The following is an 18,080-nucleotide window of genomic DNA, read 5'->3' on the forward strand; positions in this document are numbered from 1 at the left end:
TACATCTTGCAAGATGACGGACAATGTAAGGTGCAGTCTGAAGAAGAGTCCTTTAAATAGTTTGCTTTAGAAGCAAACATACTCCCAAGTATGAAATTTTCTTGATTTCATGCAATCTGTCATGGCACCCGCCAGCACAGCTGCTCAGTGGGTGGAAAATGTGGACTGCAAAGCTTGACATCAGCTAGGGGAAGACAAGGCAGGCCTCAGGTTATTAAGCAATTCAAACCAAAAGGAATCCCAAACAGTCTGACATTAGATTACAGCAGTCCAGTCTGAATTCAGAGCTCCTCACCCATCAGTGTACCTCAAAGGGTTTGAAACCTGGCTTACATGTACCAAGCGGCTTCTTTACCTTCCTCCAAAGTCTGGGTATAGAATAGCCTGCTTTCCTGTATCTGCACCGCAGCGCATCTTAATGTTTGAACAGGTGAATACAGATCTCATGTGTTACCCCAGAAAAACCCCCACATTATCATATGCATTACCATGACGGTGTTCTCCACCTTTACTCATGCAACTCCATCAAGGAAAGGAAGGAACTCTTGTAGTTAATGGCCAATATTGGCACAAGAAAAACTGAGTTCATGAATAAAATGAGAATAGAAACCAGAAGATTCCTAACAAGTAGAATGACTGGGTTCTGCTTTTACCATGGAGGTTGAGAAGCTTCTTGTTCGCTTGGCCTGTGGTACCTGGGGCTTAGACTGAATGATTCAGAAGACCACTTCCACACTGATGTAACCTTGGAGGATGCTATATGAATTTGGACCTGGAAGGGAATCTTTTAAATATCACAAAAATAACAGTTCTTAAAAAAACCCAAACAAACAGACAAAGACCCAGAGCCTTTGGAGAGTCTTTAAACATCCTTTAATTTTGCAGTTTCAAGACTGATACGCAAGCAGTTGCACAGCTCAGAGAGAACCTATCTCAGCATGTGAAACCCAGCTGGGTTGAAAATTTACTTGGCAAATACAAATGCAGTGTATTTTTGGCTTGGAGGCATGGTATAAACTCCTCAGCCTCACTGAGTATGGAACTTTTTACCAGGTGGCTTTATATGGTCAAGGCAGGGCAGAAACGGTGACCTGAGTGCACCTTGGACTGCAGCGCTAGGATCTGCCCTCCTCTTGCCCTTGCTGATCATTAGTGCTGAGCTACATAAGCCTGCATGTCCTTCCAGTACCTCAAATGATGATTACAAAATATCTTTTGAGCTGGGGAGACTCAAAAGATATATTCAGAAAAAGAGAGTTAAGTTTTGTTATCACCTTACATTGGCAATTTTCTCCCATGTCCACCATCATCCAATGCAGTATGCGCTGTAGAAACCGATGCCATATGGCTCTGTGATAATGAAAAAGTAGAAGTGGAAACAAATGGTCCCATGTTACCTCCCACTACAAGAATTGGCTTATCACTATCTGAAGGAATAAGCAACTCTATCTCTTTGCAGTGGGAACATCAGAAAATGTAATGCATCTACAATTGTACAAATCTACAATTGAGGAGAATAGTACTGGCAGAGCTGAAACAGGCTCCATGCAGCAACGCTGTTGGAACAGCTTCAAAACCAACACGTGACCAACAGGTCTGTGCTTGACTGTCATGGTGCTGTTTACTTTAGTGTAGTCTGAACTTTCGCTGAAGACTCTGACCTAACCCAGTGTGAAATCTTCTCTTTTCCCACCCCGCCAGGGATAGTAGCTTGCCTTACAACTCCAAACAAAGTAGCAGCAACAGAGCAAAGCCCAATATCCCAGATCTCCACCAGGATGCCTGTTCCCGCTGTGCAGTCTCTCCTGGGAGAACATGTTAAGGAAGCATTACATGATTACACACCAAAACCCCCCAAACAACCCCAAAACCAAATCTCAAATGGCACTTCCCTTCTCACTAGTACAATGCCACACAAAAGATAGGTGCTTTTGCCTTTGATTATAACAGAAAGGCAGCGGCTTGGACCCACAACCTGACAGCCCCTGCCGCTCAGTTAACACGAGCAACAGAGCAGATTACACAGTGGTGATTTTCTTGTCCTTGGTGGCCTGTTTGATAGCAGCCTGCTCACAAATGATCTCCTTTAACCGTTGCAACCTCATGTTCTGGGTGGTTTGGTCTCCCACACCTGTCTGGCTTCGGTGCAGTAAATTCAGGGCATAGATGTATTCCAGCTCTGTGTACTTCACCCCTTGATCCACCACGAGGTTTAACAGCTCATCTGCTGTGTTGTAGAGCATCTCATAATACTGCCTGAAAAGCAAGCAAACAAAATCCCCACTCTGGTGAATAGTGATACTTGATGTCCCACACCTTTATTTCTGTAGAATACCATGAACTGTTCCTTCAGTAACATGAACAGAGCCGGCTGCATTGGGTGTTGCACAAAGAGCTCAAACCTATTCCTATCGAACATCAGGAGATGCCAAGTGGGTACGTACATGCATAGGTGAGCAAATCTCACAAATCTGCTCCCCACACTCTTCCATTCTCAGCTAAAACACAAACTACAGGGAACCGAGGGCTCCTCATTCCTAGCAGTTACTGTATGCCCAGATGTCACTCTTTGGAATCCAGTGTATGGGAAGCAGTATATACATACAGATGCATACAGACACATATACACTGTGATGCACAGATGTATATCTAGTCAACTCAGCCTGCAAGAACAGGAGTCTTCTGGAAAGGAAAGGAATCACAGGGGTAGGGGAAGTGGAGTTTTTCCTGTCCCTAATGAATCGCTGTTGCAGAGAGATGCTAACATGAAGCATGGGAAAAGCTCTAAGCCTAAAACTCCGGAGATGCTACTGAGATGCACAGATTGAGAGAAAAAATACTAAATAATGCAAAATAAAATTGGAGCCAGGAGCCAAGGTGCCTCTTCTAATAAGTAAATGATCATCTGAAGAGAAGGCATAATATAGAGGCTGCAGTACAGGCTGGTTTAAATTAATGTAAAGTGGCATTAGTGAAAGAATGGATTTCCAAGGAAGGGAATTTAAGCAAGTACTTACCGGAAGGGAAAATGTGTCATGGGCCAGGTAAGCAGTGGGGCAATTCTGACAGCTGCCAATCCAACCACTGCAGAGGAAATGGTCTGGGACTGGCCGTGGGACCAGGTTATTTGCCCTGACTCCATAGCCCATTAGTAAAACTAATGAGAGCTGATGGGGCACTTGGAGACTTTTTCTTTGCCTCCTTCCTTTATAGCCCAAACTGATTAAAGTTTGAAATCAGGAGAAGAGTGTGTGACTCCTGGAAAGCACTGCCTAGAGGTCATGCAGCTGGAGGGGAATCAGCAGGACTCTGGTGCCCTTTATGTAGCACTTTTCTGGATTCCTGGCACGCCCTTTCCAAGTCATACAGCTGCACTCTGCGTCTCAGTTTCATTATTTGTACCAAGGGTAAGGTATGGTGTCAGGAGTCTGTGGTCTAGATATTACCAAGACAAAGCATCCTGTCTGGAGGGAGCTGTGAAAATACAAAGCTCCTTTAGGCAGAGGGGTCCCCAGTCCTGGGCAGACCCTTCCAGGTCAAGGATAAGGGGAAGGCTCTCACGTATGACTCCACTGCTGCAAGCTCCACCAAGCAATGAACCTTGGCTGTGGATTTAGGTCTGTTTGGGGTATCACAATTAAAAAAAAAAATGGTGCATAGATGGAAAGTAACCCTTTTTCTAGAGGAACTGGTTAACTTGATAGCTTCATTACAGATGTTACATACCCTTAAGAAACAAGGATCTGAAAAGCTCAAGGAAGGAAGGAGAAGTGAAAAGATCCTTGTCTTGTCCACATGCATCACATGGCAGCAAGGATTTGTTTCAGCCAAGTACCGAGCACTTGTTTGGCTGAAGAATAAAGCAAGGCAGAATTGGGCCTGAGCAGATGACAAAGAGGTCCCTGCATGACTCCATGCTTCTGCAGGAGCACAAGGGCAGGCTTCAGTCTAAATCTTAGGTCTTGGTGGAATAAATTATTTAAAACCCAAGAGCAGGGGCTGCAGAAAAAGTTGACACCTCCCTCCCTTCCTCTCCTCTGAATGCATTAAAATAGCAATCAGGGCAAACATGGCAAAGCTGCATATTAAATTTCTTTTGTTCTTTACTTTGCAGGCTCTCAGGTCTGGCTTAGCTGTGCCTTTGCAGAGAGCGTTCAGCATGCTGCCAGACTGCAAATCACTGCAGCAACCACTGTAAGCAGCTGTAGCAAAACTACACGTTTGGAGTGTCTCAGGCCTCACCTGCTACCACAGCCAGGCTACTGGGCTTCAGAGCTCTCTGCATTTTTATCTCCTCTGTTCCCTTCAAGATATCACCTGCTGCTGTGACCTGAGAATTTGCTCCTGTGGTTGAAAGTCTGCACCAGCACGACTGCTGTCAGGGGCCAGCTGAGATCAGGTGGGAGGAAAGGCTTGTGGCTAGAGGAAGAGAACTCCAAAATCATCAATTCAGAGAACAAGGACTGACAGGATTTGCGCTGTGTGGTCAAAAGAAGGGAGTGTGTGTAAGCAAGAAAGGATACATGTAGAACACACAAGACAGAACTAAGAAATAGCTTCTGGGGATGAATGATAAGCTGAAGAAACAATCAAACTGTTAGGCTCTACACATTTGAGATACAGGCTATGAAACTCCTGGAGCTGATGGAGAACCAGTTTACCAGTGTCATAGACTGAGGGAACTTTGAGGGGACTTCTGCTACAAGGACTCATCGTCCCCCTAGAAGCAGGGGGTAAATGGGGCAGCCAGCTGTCTCAGTGAGAGTATTTCCCTTAGAAAAGAAAGGGAATCCATGCAAGCCACTTGAGAACAGATTTGGTAACAGCTGTTTGGCAGGGATTTTGGGCTGAGGGAACAATTAACAGGTGGATAGGTAAGGATGGCGGAGACTTGCAACTTCCCTGTATCAGCTGCTATTGGCAGAAGGCATTTGGGTAATCCTTACAAGCTACAAACTCATCAGGTTTGGGTAACATCAAGTCACTTTGCGTCAGCTATTGATTTCAGTTCCTATGATGGGGAAGCGAACGGCACAGTTCATGGTCCCCCAGAAGCTACAGTGCCACCACATCACATGGTATGATTTACTGCTCTACTCCCCTCAATGTTCACATCTCTTGTTACTCAGACTGCGATGCTGATAGTGCTGAACAAGGCCACTGTTTGACAGAGGGATTGAAAAGACCTACATGGCTCAGAAAAGAAGGATTTTGCAAAGCTGATGTGGTCCCCCGCAGAGCCACAGTAGCAAATCCTAGGTTTTGACAAAACATCAATAGCAGAAGCCACAAAACCTTGGCAGCATATTTCTCCATACTGGGTTCAGGGAGAGGGAGACTAAACCCAACCTCATCTCCAGTCACAGGAAAAATGGCTGTGTGTCCACTCCACCTCCTGCCATCGCCGATGGATATTCTTTAAATCTTGGCTCCTCTTGCAGGTAGACACAGAAGAAACAAAAAATAGCAGATCTCATGCAGTTCCATTAGCAGCAATGCACTGGCAGGTGACAGAGGCACAGCAGAGCCTCAGACTCATCCTCCTTGCTAGCACTGGCACTACCGTAAACTCCCTCCCAGCCAGAAAAACACAGCTCATTCTTCAGCTAAAGCAGTTAAAGGGACACCTACTTACATGCAGGGACTGATAAAGCCCTGTGGGTCAGTGGTTTAAGGATGAGTTTTAATTTCAGCTCCCCTCTTTAGCTATAATTAGTCCTGTAATGTTTACGCTTGAACTTTACATGATTAAACAGTTGTATATGGGACCTTGCAGAAAATAAGATCCCAAATTTGAATGGCAGCTACCTATCATATGTCTCTATAGCATCCTTCTGGCACCTTGATGTGCGGCTCCTTCCCTGAGTGCTCAGAAGCTGCTGTTAGCCTCAGTGTTTTAGAAGAATCGGGTATTTATTGAGATGCTTCAATACACAGTCAGAAATCTGATATAGGGTTAACTTTGAGGGTACTGGCAACAACTCCAGTACAGTTATACATAAAACGTGTAGAAAAACCAGTAAGATTGCCAAGGTGAAGATTTAGATTTAGGAAACATTGATCACCTTCAGGGAATTTACGCTGAGGAGATGTGAAATGAGATTTTTACCTTTGCCAGGTCTGGCTGGGTTTTCAACAAAATGTCTGACAGAAAGGATATCTTGTATGGGGCAATCTCTGAGAAATTGCAAGTCTTTGCTCCAAAGCGTTGGACTCATGGCCTTCCCAAGGTGACAGGTGCTCTGTCTGCACCTCAAAAGAAGAAGGAACAAGAACTAAAGCTGCTCTGTCTGCAGCCCAGACCAACCAATGGACAAGCTCATCAATGCAGACCAATCTTTGCCCCACGTCCTTACAGCTGCCTTTTCTTTTTAGCCTGTCCCAAATCTTGGATTACTGAAGAATTCTGCACCTAATAAACACAGGATTAATCTGTCACTCTTTTCAGGATCAGATTATTTTTTAATTAAAAATTTCCTACAAAATAAAAAAAAGCAAGCGAGACAGTACGAGTGAGCGAAAGGTATGCATTTTTAATTGGGTGCAATTAAAAAACTGTTGCTTTGGCATGGCATTGCCTTTGGCCAAACTGTATTTGCATGAGTAATTATTCACTCCATTACGAAGTCTGCTCAACTTTGCCTCCCTTGTCTTTGAAAGTATTAATAAATATTGATCAGACACACTCCTGTTTGCCTTTGCCCAAGCAGCTCTGATGGACTTATCTTCTGATGTTATCAAATAATGAAATATGAAAGAGAGAGTGGGATGAGCCTCTTGTTCTGTGATTTTTTATTTAGGCTCTTCATTTTGCTTTCAGAAGTGTATTTGTCCTGCCATTATAAATGCTCTTTTGATTATCAAGAGGAGATTGAGAAAAGCAAGTTAGTAAGGGATGGGGGAAACAAACGGATGACAGGTGAGGGAAATTTCTATTCAGTGAAATACTGGCAAACTGCTTTGTGTTTTTTTTTAAAGTTGAGATTTAAAACCAATGGGAAGAATTAATATTCATCAAAAGCTGATTCTATCATCTGACAAATAGGTTAATAAATAATAATAGTGGATTAGCATACCTAACCAAAAAGCAAATTTAGCTTCCCAGGCCTTCTGTCGGCTTTGATGTGAGCACAGCTAAGGACACATAAGGTGATTTACCCTACACAGATCATCAGCCTGGGCAGTAAGAGCCTCCCAGTGCTTCAGTGGTGAGGTATTTGGGTTAAGAAGAGGACAGAGGAAAGCTGAATTCATTTACTCACCCGAATATCAAGTCAGAGATGTGGCTGATGGGAACAAAGTGACCTGGGTGACTCACCTCATCAGGGAAATCTTTTTGCTTGTATGCTTACTCACACAGTTACTATTTATTTGTATTATGCTGAAAAGCATAGATGGGACTTGTTGAGTCGATCTGATACAACCGATTTTATACACATAAATGTGGTACAGATTCTTAAAGAGCATCTCCCTTGATTTGCTATGGAAATATAAACAAATGCTGTTTTACAAGGGGAAGGAAACATTAATCTGGCTCCAAGCCTCTAGCTCTTTAGGATGGTTAATACCTGGCCAAACTCTCCACTTATGTTCAGCTTCAGTGCTGATGGCCATATTTTGGGGGAGTGAGGAGTGAAGGACTGTTTAAGGTGTCCAAAGTCCTTACTACCCTGCTTAAACAGGATATTGAGCTAGTTTTGATGGCTTGTATGACAAAGATTTGCTTTCTTAAAAAAAATTAAATTAATCCTTACAATGCTCCTTCATGTGATTATCTCATTTGCTGGCAAGTCAACCATCCTAGACATCTGTGACCTGTTCCTGTGACTATTGGCAATGGGACTGGGTTAAAAATTTCTGAACGAACCCTTGAATTCTTTGGGCATTTCTTTAGGGCAAGCACATACCTTAGAGCAAATAATGCCTAATCCAAAGCCCAAATACAACTGTACTCTTTCACTCATTTTAACAGGCTGGAATTGGCCCAGGAAGACCTACTATCGTATGAAGAAGACATTTGTACTAAGAGCAGATAGGGAAGGTTAAATATCAGTGGTGGAAATGGTTCCCAGGTGCAAGAAAAAACATCACATGGGCAAACCAAAACTGAAGAAGCCAACTGGCACGCAAAGGAGTTTGTTTTGCTGTTTTTTTAAATAGCAGTTTTAAAACAAAACATCAAGTTGCCAACAACGAAGCCATTTTGCAAGGATGGATTTTTAACATATATATAAAAATAGATGGTCTCTTGAACTCTATTCTTGGAGAAAGAGAACAAAAATTAAGAGGCTTTTTCATTTAGAAAAAATCTCTGGAAAGGCAATCAGGATGAGACAAGCTCCTCCAAGGGCTATTAATACCGTTCTCCATTTAAATGCTAATGTTAACCTATAACCCAAGGCCTGTGCACAAAAAAGTTTTTCAAAAGTGGCCAAGTGAATTCAAAATTAAATTCTGATTCCCCTGAGAATGACTTGATCTCTTCTTAAGAGAAGGACCTTCAGATGAACAGTGTGATGTTTCAGAATAAAGGATCTTACTTTAATTATTCCTTCATTATCTAGCTGGGTGTCTACTCGGTAGTAGTGCAGACAGAAACAGACTCACAAAGCAAGAACTCAGGTCTGGCTGCTGTTCCCAAAGGGAACAGGAAAAAAATAATTCTGTACCTCATTTCCCTCCCTTTTTGGGGATTAGGGAGTCACTTTTATAGCACCCAAAATATCTTAGATACTCTAATAAAAAAGTAAAAAAGGTTAAGTACGAAGCACTTACAGACCAAATCTAGACAAAACCTAAAAGAGGGTAGATTCAGACTAGATATAAGAAAGAAATTTTTTATGACGAGGGTGGTGAAACACTGGCACAGGTTGCCTGGAGAGGTGGTGGATGCCCCATCCCTGGAAACATTCAAGGCCAGGCTGGATGGGGCTCTAAGCACCCTGATCTAGTCGGAGATGTCCCTGCTTATGGCAGGGGGGTTGGACTAGATGACTGTTTAAAGGTCCCTTCCAAGCCAAAACATTCTATGATTCTATGAAAAACCACAAGACTGAGCAACGAGCATGCAAGTGAAGAGGAAAAAAGACCAAAGCTAGAGTTATAAAGTCACTCTTGATACATGCAGATCTTGGTGGAACCATTCCGTTTAAATACATGGGGAAAGTAAATGAGTGCAAAAAGGGAATATACAGCAAGAAATGAGGTACCTTCAGTTCATGTAATGCAGAAGAAAGGACTGGCTTAACCAAGAAGAGAAGCCCAGGAGGGGTTTCTGTCTCTGGAGCACGAGACACTTGAGGTGGGGAGGGGAAAGAGATGAAGATGGAGCTGATAGTTACAGGGCACTGGAGATGTGGCAGGAGAGATGAGCTCCAGCACGCAGGACTTTGAAAAGCAAGCTCTGAAAACTTGAAATACCAAGCAAAGCAAAATCCACATAAACCAGCAATTACTGTAATTTCTATACCTCATGAAGACTGCAATGATGTTTGCATACATGCATCAGTGATCGGCATTTTAAAGCAAGAGTCTGCAAATGTGGAAGCTGGTTATTTTTCCATCTTAGGAGCTTATGATAACAAAACAGAAACTAGTGATGGAAGGTATCCACTATATCACATATCCACTCTCTAACAGCTGCTCAACTTACACTGCATCCTGCAAGTTCTCTATGCAGTTACAGCCCTAAAACATACAAAAGAATATCATTACCCTCAGGACTTTATGCCACAGGGGAATATATATTCTGATCATAATTTCTTAAGATTTTTTTCTTGATTTTTAATTAACCTGGAGCAGTTCTGGGGACAATAATAGTAACGGCCATCTTGTGCCTCCAGAAAAACCCAGAGTGCTTTAGGAGACTTAACACAGCTCTAGCTGTCCACATCAGAGATGTTTTTGCTGTGTTAGGTCAACCACAGCTCCTCTTACAAACCATGCCAAGAAACGGACACCTCTAATTTATCTCCATGGACTGTAGAGGGAACTTAAAATTAGGCCAAAATTTCTGCATGCCATTATGATCTGCATCTTCTTTAGGTGCACCAGAGCCCACCTTGTTCACAGCTGCTCAGAAGTCAGAGGCAGATGCCCCATCACCACTCACTGCAACACACGGCACAATTTGGGGTAGAAAGCACTGACAGCTCTGAGCTGTGTTACTACAGGAGGAGTGTCAAGAACATAAAAGGCACTTAAAAAGCTAAAATATGCAAACATCCAAGATGTGAAATGGTTTACAAATGAAAACAAAACATGAGAGGAAGAAACAAAACCGAATTTATAATATAACAGTGCTTCACACTCCTGTGGTACCTCTGCAAATCACAGCCCTTAATAAGTGATCAGGGCTGTGATGTAAGGATAGTATTAGGGTTTTTTTTACAGTGGGAAAAACTGAGATAAAAATTTAGTCGTTTGGCCAAGGTAGAAGACAGCATCACAGACAGGAAGCCCTCGCACCTTGGTTGGTACTGTACCTGCTTTTGGGACTGCAGCACACAACTTTGATCAGGGTACAGAGCCAGGCAAAAAAAGTAGGTGTATTTACTCAACAGGGTATAAGTACAGTCTTCTAATCAAAGACAACCAAATTACAAAATCCAATTACTTTCCCTTTCAAAACGTAAACCGCACAGACAGCATATGAGCCACTAAATACAAATCGGGTCACCTATGTGTTGGCTTCTGTGCAGATCAAGCAGCATTGTTTTAGTGGCTAGTTTTGGAAAAAAAACCCCAAAACAACCAACACCTTTGGGTGCTATGTGCAGTTCCGTGTCACTGAAGCACTTGGTTTTCTCTCTACTGCAAGCCTTTTTGTAAAGCATAAGATGATACATCAGCTGTAAAATGCAGAGCTAATTAGCAAAGGAAAAGGTAAGGTATGTGCAGAACATAACTACTCTTCCAAAAGATCTCTCCCTGCTTTTCATCCTGATACCTGCTGTGCTCTACCTTATCTACTACTTTCTTATTAAAATTTCCTTCTTATTTCCTTTTCCCTCCCTCTCGTGGTTTGTCACTTGTGACTTGGACAATGTTGCTTTGCTAAGAAGATGTGATGCATGGGGATCTCTGTGCATCAGGTGGTGTCATCACGGAGGGGAACACGTGCACGTAGCATTCAAAACCTATTCCCTGAACAACTCCAACCACCCTCGCATTGTGCAGCAATACACAGTAATTACATGGCTTTTCAAAAGAAGGATAAATCCATTAAACCCCATTAAATGATTTTTCAAAAACAATGTCTGAGACACTCCTTGCAGCTCCATACTGGCTGATATAATGAAAGATGGAAATTTTCCCTCTCCAAATGAAACTTTATAGGGTATTAAATAAGCACCCTCAGCACTTATCTAAATCTTTAATTAGTTCTATAATATACTGATGATATCAAGGCTAATTAAATTTATACAGATAAAGAGCAATGAAATTCTAACCAAGTGAGCTGGAAAGTACATATTAAATAGTAAATTTAATAGTTCAAGCAAAGAAATGCAATTTTATATAAAAAAAAATTAAATTCAATTTACATGTTGTATTAAAATTGATTTTGTGTGTGCAACTGATTGGAAAAAATCTTTTTAATAGATCAGTAAAAGTGCTAATCTGGCCTGTTTAAATATCAGTTATTAATGCCAGCATTTGCAAATAAGCCACACACATTTGCATTTCACTGCATATAGTAAAAATAAAAAAAATATCTATACCATATGCCAATTTATAAAGAATATTAAGCAATTTTTCCCCTTGCCTCATGCATAAATGAGAGGAAATGTAGAAATGAATGTAGCCTGAAAGAAAGGAGAGTCAGCAGTTTGATGGAAAGTACTGCAAGGATTGCACCAGTCAGCAAAAAATAATGCAATTTTAGATACCCTTTGGGAACAACAATTACTGTGGCAAAAAACTCCAGCTTTATTTAGGATCAAGTGGCTTGGAACTGGATACAAAAACTTGATGCTGTAATTGGCGAGATGCTCAGTGGTGCAAGCTTGCTGATTTTTAATAAAAACAGGAATGTTTGGTAGCTACCAATGGGTGAAGGACACATCTGATGGGATTTGCTTGCTGAGGGGCAGAACAGGCTGCAAGACGTGAATTGCAAATTACAAGGTCCATCAAGTCAACGTCTACCTGTAGTAGGTTGCGGTTGGGCCTCCGTGCTTCAGAGGCTTGAACCACGTGCTGAAGTCAGGCAAACAGCCCCAAACTCTTGTTAACTCCAGTTCATGTTTTGCTCTGGCTACCTTTGTTCATTCGGTTCAACTGCCACAGTGGCTTCAGAAATTAGGTAACTGAGACTTTTTGTGGACATGCTGACACCAAATTGAGTTTGTTATATTATTTTTGTTGAACTCCTTGCTTTTTCTCATGGAAGAGACCTTTATTGGATCACCTGCCTCATGGCACTATTGTTTTCCTCCTGGTAGCAGCATCCAGCGTCATTACTAGCTCCAGCCCAGAAACTGCTGAGACTGGGGACATGACCTACAGACCCCTGCTTGCTCATTACTGTGCACAGACCTATCCAAACCAGGAGGAAAACAAAATGGTACAGCAGCCTCAAACCCTACCCACTGGCTCATGATCATCAGCTACCACCGCCACGAAGACCTCAAAGGGATTGAGTGCCATGACCTCCTACCTATGAATGGAGAAGAAACTGGGTGAAGTCAATTCATCCTACACAAAAATAATTAGTTATATTGGGTTGAAGTGCCCTGTGGAGGTTGTTTATTATAAAGAAATCGGGCAGCCAGGATGGATTCAATGCCAAATTTTTAGATGGCCGAAAGTAGGGGACATCAACATAGAACTGCAGGTCTCCTGGATGAAGGAGTTAATGGTAAAGAGCTTCAACACTTTCCTCCATGCATTCAGCGCTGGCTACTGGCCGGATGAACATTTAATCATGCCTAATATGCCAGTTCTCAACACTTCTCCTGATGCTTAGGAACCTTCAGATTTGCAGGCTAGAGGTATTTATGGCCAGCTGCCACTCATTTGCTCTTGCAGCAATTTTTCTGGTTGAAATTGCTTTTCCCTCTCTATTGTACCTAGGGCAAAAGATGTATTCACAGAGAGAAGCCATTGCCTCTCTAAAGTATTGTAGTAGGCACGGCAAGAAGGCCACTTTTAATTGCTCCTTGTGAAAAATACGGCTTCTAAAAGAACATTCACCAGGGCCAGAGCAAGCACCAACATTGCCGTGTACAGTACAACTGTGGCCTCTTCTGGTCATTCTTGGTGAAATTTTAGCTCCAATGATCTCAGTTTTTAAGCCAACAGATTTGCACTACAGTATTTGTTGCCAGTCAGCATAAACTCTTAGCATTTAAGATTAGAACATTATCAAGGCAACATCAGTGCAGGATAAGACTCACAGACATAGATGTGTTTTTTATCTCCATTCTCCGCTGCATGAAAAAAAGAGGTCTGCTTGTCTCAGTATCTCAGAGATGCATCCCTTTGCTCACCACTCCTTACATACAGGCTACAAATGCCAGACAAACTCTACTGCAGTGTGACAGTTGCTCCTTGGAAACAAAACTGGTCCCTACAGAGTGAGAAGAAAATCCTAGCATTGCTTCTAAACTGACGGAGTAGTTCATAGCCACCAAAAGCAGAGAAGTGTCTCTGAACTCTTATTTTTACCACCTCCCAGAAACCCATATTCAAAACCTCCGGACTATTAAAAGAACTCTGCTGTGAGAACCGAACCTGTAGTTTCTTGTATTAATTTATTAATCACCTCTTTCAATTCCCATTTGTACATCTCAAAGCACTTTAGAGACACCATGCATGGAACTTCTCCATTTTCTCAAAAGGCTGCTTTGCGGTCAAGAAAATGAAGGTCTGTTGAGATTAAGGGGTCTGAGTGAAGTCTCTTGTGCATGCAATGGGATGGCTACAACCCAGTAACAGCCATCCCCATGCTGATGCTCACTGAGTAACCTCCAGGACCAGCTTACCTGCTGGTGTCCACCCTTGAACCCCCTCCAGAGACAAAAAGCACATTGTCCTGATGATTGTCAGAATCTGCCTATTTGCATGCTACAAGTGAAAGAAGAATGAATTTCACACAGCGCACCAAACAGTTAACAGATGGCAAAAAAATTACAATAATTTACCAAGTTGTGCTGGGCTCAAGAAAACAACCTAGAATACGAAGACACTGAATCTTATTAAAAAAGACATATTTTACATACTGCTTCTTCATAATACAAGCTGTTCTTCATGAAAGCATAAAACTTGCTATTATTTTCACCTCTTTTCTTCTTCTCTTTGTTTTTGCACACATGACAACGTGGAACACATACCTGATATATGACTTCTGTATGCACTTGAGAGACTGACTTCAGCTGTAGATGTTAATACACTTAGGTGACATGAGATTTCATCTGAATTTTATATTTTTTCTGTATTATTTGATCTCAAATCTGGAATCCAAATTGTAGTATATAAGGCAAGCTTTACAGCCTTCAATAAAATCACAGTAAGAGATTACACATTGCAGACCATTTCCTGAAAGCCATATGTACCTGCATAAATTGACATCATATGTGTATATTCAAATGCAGTGGTCTGGATGTAATTATTTTAGTATCTTCCTAAAGTACAAGAATCAAAGCTTTTGGTCTTTACCTGAGCGTATGTATTTCTCTTGGCTATGAAGACCAGTTTCATTACGGGACAGATTTAATTGCTACATCAAAGTTTGTATGTTGATATTCTGCATCTGATGTGCGAAAGTTCAGGGATGCCAATCAGGCATGGTGCAGATGCCACTCTGCAAAATGTTCTCAGACAGTCTCCATCTGTCAGATATGGTAATACTTGTGCTCCATCAATAATTCACCTCCTTAACTCCATGTTTCCTGCATTTGAGTCAGAATTTTTAATGTCAGTCTCACCAGAGGATCTACCTTGGATAGACAGGAATTGTCTGATCTGCATTCCCTATTCAGACTGTGTGCTTTTGTGCCCTGCAGTCAGTTGCCTTCTGCAGCTGAAGAATCATCTCTCAGTTTACTCATTTTTTTACTGATTTAGCTGCAAAAATCACAGCTTCCCTTTCGGGGGCAGCATTTTCATCACATTCAAGGACTGAAGTCAAAGGGTAATTAAGACAATCAAACCTTATTATCCAAAATCCTACTCAGAGCACACTTTTTCTGGGAAAGCTCATGGTGAAAAACACTGGGGTGCTGAACACCAAAATGTTAACTGCATGAAAGTTCCCAGGTGCCCCAGTTAGCAAAGACCTTTGCATCAGCCCCAGCTTTCAGCAACTGAAACATGGAAAAACAATCCTTGAACTTTCTTTGGCCAACTGAGATACAGCAAGTGACACAGGAAAAGGAATCGTGATCATAGAATCACAGAATGGTTTGGATTGGAAAGGATCTTAAAGACCATCTAGTTCCAACCCCCGTGCCACGGGCAGGGACACCCTTCCACCAGCCCAGGTTGCTCCAAGTCCCGTCCAGCCTGGCCTTGAGCACTGCCAGGGATGGGGCAGCCACAGCTGCTCTGGGCAGCCTGTGCCGGTGGCTCACCGCCCTCACACTAAAGAAGTTCTTCCTAATATCTACTCTAAATCTACCCTCTTTCAGTTTAAAACCATTCCACCTTGTCCTATCACTACAGGTCCTTGTAAAAAGTCCCTCTGCAGATTTCTTGTCAGCTCTTTCAGTACCTTTAGGTACTGGCAGGTGCTCTGAGGTCTCCCCGGAGCCTTCTCTTCTCCAGGCTGAACAGCCCCAAATCTCCCAGCTCATCTTCCCAGCAGAGGTGCTCCAGCCCCCGATCATGTCCGTGGGCTCCTCTGGACTCGCTCCAACAGGCCCGTGCCCTCCTTGTGCTGAGGACCCCAGAGCAGGGGCAGCGCTGCAGGGGGGTCTCAGCAGAGCGGAGCAGAGGGGCAGAATCCCCTCCCTGGCCCTGCTGGCCACGCTGCTCTTGGTGCAGCCCGGGGCTCGGTTGGCTTGCTGGGCTGCGAGCACACCTTGCCGGGCCACGCTGAGCTTCTCGTCCACCAGCACCCCCAAGTCCTTCTCCTCAGGGCTGCTCTCAATCCACTCTCTGCCCAGCCCGTGTTTGTGTTTGGGATTGCCCTGACCCAGATGCAGGACCTTGCATTTGGCCTTGTTGAACTTGATGAGGTTTGCACGGGCCCACCTCTCAGGCCTGTGCATCTCCCTCTGGACGGCATCCCTTCCCTCCTGTCAGCCGCACCACTCAGCTCGGCGTTGTCAGCAAACTTGCTGCAGGTGTGCTCGATCCCACTGCCCGTGTAGCTGACAAGATGCTAAATAGTGCTGGACTCCGTACTGACCCCTAAGGAAAACCACTCATCACTGGTCCACATAGCATGATGGTAACATGAGATAGGTATGAGTTTTACAGATCCCATTGGCCAAGAATGACCTGTACATTCTCAGGTACCAGTCTTCACCAGGTGGAATGAAACTATGGTTGCACAATGCAGCTGCTGGAAATTGTTCTTTAGAGACACGTGGCTTGGCAACAGAAAGACTCAGTAATAGCCTTGAGTTGGCCAAAAACTCCAAAACAGACAAAAAGTGAATGAATTAAGGTCTTGCTAGTTAGAGACTAAGTAACTGTAAAAGGCAGTGGAGGGTTGTATCTCAGTCTGCTTCAACACCGGTGTCTAGTGCAACCATTTCAGATGGGGTTTGGGTGTCCTGTAAACCCTGTGTCACACCTGCCAGCCCTGCTCACATACCTATGGTATCCAAGGGTCTTTCAAATCACATTATACTTAGGAAAGTGAATCGCATCCTGAGCAAGTCCCTGGTAAATCAGGGAACAGAACCTGCTCCAGGCAGAGCTCCAGAAAGCTATGCAAGCCAGCTTTTAAGCAGCAGAAGCAGTTCAGCCACTTTGGCGTGCTGGTCTGCTTCTCAGAGATGGACTAAACCTGAATAAAGGCCATGCTGAGCTGGCACCATGGAGGGTACAACCAGCCTAAGGTCCCTGAGCTCTGTTCAGCCCTGAAGCAGTCGATCATGGCTGCCAAGCCTGGAGCATGTGGTGAGCATGTGTGCTTGTGTACGTGATGAGCGTGTATGTTGGAACTTGTTAGCACAGGGTTGGTAGGCACAGGTATCCTCAGGTCTGCTCCTCCCTGCAGCAGAAGACAAGCAGCCAGGGAGCTGCCATGCAACACAAGAATGTTTGGACCACCAAAAGTCCATGTCCTGGTGTCCCACTGTGCTGACTGTGACCCAGACAGAAGCAGGTCAGTGATGTTTCTCTAGATTACCCTCCCAGCTTCTGCGGACTCGCTGAGCCAGAGGGATGCCTCTGAGACACCCTGAGGAACTGCTCTTACCTCTATGGGCATGTGCTGCTTGGGGCTCCTGACTGTGCTGAGATTTCCATACATGACTTAAAGGAGCTGCAAAATTGGCCAGCTCTACTGTACGGTTCCTGGGCTCCACTTGCCCTGGACCCTACTGTCAAGATACTTTGCTCTGCCCTAACACTGTGTCTGTGGCTTGACCCTGTTGGAACTCTCAGTTGTGCTATTCCTGTCCTTTGCTCATTTTTCCTCTTCCCTCCAAAGTCTAGCAGGAACTGGCCCCGGGCCACTGCTACCCCCTGCTCCTTGCTCCTATCCTGTCCTCAATTGTGACCTTCGAAAGCATCATTCCCAGAACTGGCCACGTCCTCACCTGTTCCCCACTGTGTTCTAGCACTGATATTTTACACCCTACCAGCTGTGTCCTGCCTGCTCATACAACTTTCAAGTGAAACATTTCTGATTTCCAGATGCCACTGCATCAGCAGGTTGAAATGCTCCACTCCCTGGGTCAATCTAATTAAGAGAGCAACCTCTGTGAAAGATACAACTTTAGTGCATTGGAAAAGTGATGAGCAGTGACTCTTAAAAACGTATCGCACAGCACCAATATCTGTTATTTCCTAGCAGATTACTGGGTATGAAACATTGCCGTTTCTAATGAGATCTGACTGACAGGGTAAACCAATCTGCTACTTAAGAACTTGCATGTGTCTTTCTGTCTGTGGGGCTTGTGCTA

General features: G+C 43.6%; 1 protein-coding gene across 1 annotated transcript in view; it reads right to left on the reverse strand.

Annotated features, from left to right (window-relative positions):
• Positions 1–856: 856 nt before the first annotated feature.
• The window catches only part of EXOC4 (exocyst complex component 4), a 413,600-nt gene continuing 396,376 nt past the window's right edge, over positions 857–18,080 (reverse strand). The window contains exon 18 of the mRNA XM_040594462.1: positions 857–2,256. Coding sequence (XP_040450396.1) covers positions 2,019–2,256 — 238 coding nt within the window. The 3' untranslated portion in view covers positions 857–2,018. The remainder of the gene's footprint in view (positions 2,257–18,080) is intronic.

This window comes from Falco naumanni, chromosome 5, assembly GCF_017639655.2.
Source record: "Falco naumanni isolate bFalNau1 chromosome 5, bFalNau1.pat, whole genome shotgun sequence".
Classification (NCBI taxonomy): domain Eukaryota; kingdom Metazoa; phylum Chordata; class Aves; order Falconiformes; family Falconidae; genus Falco; species Falco naumanni.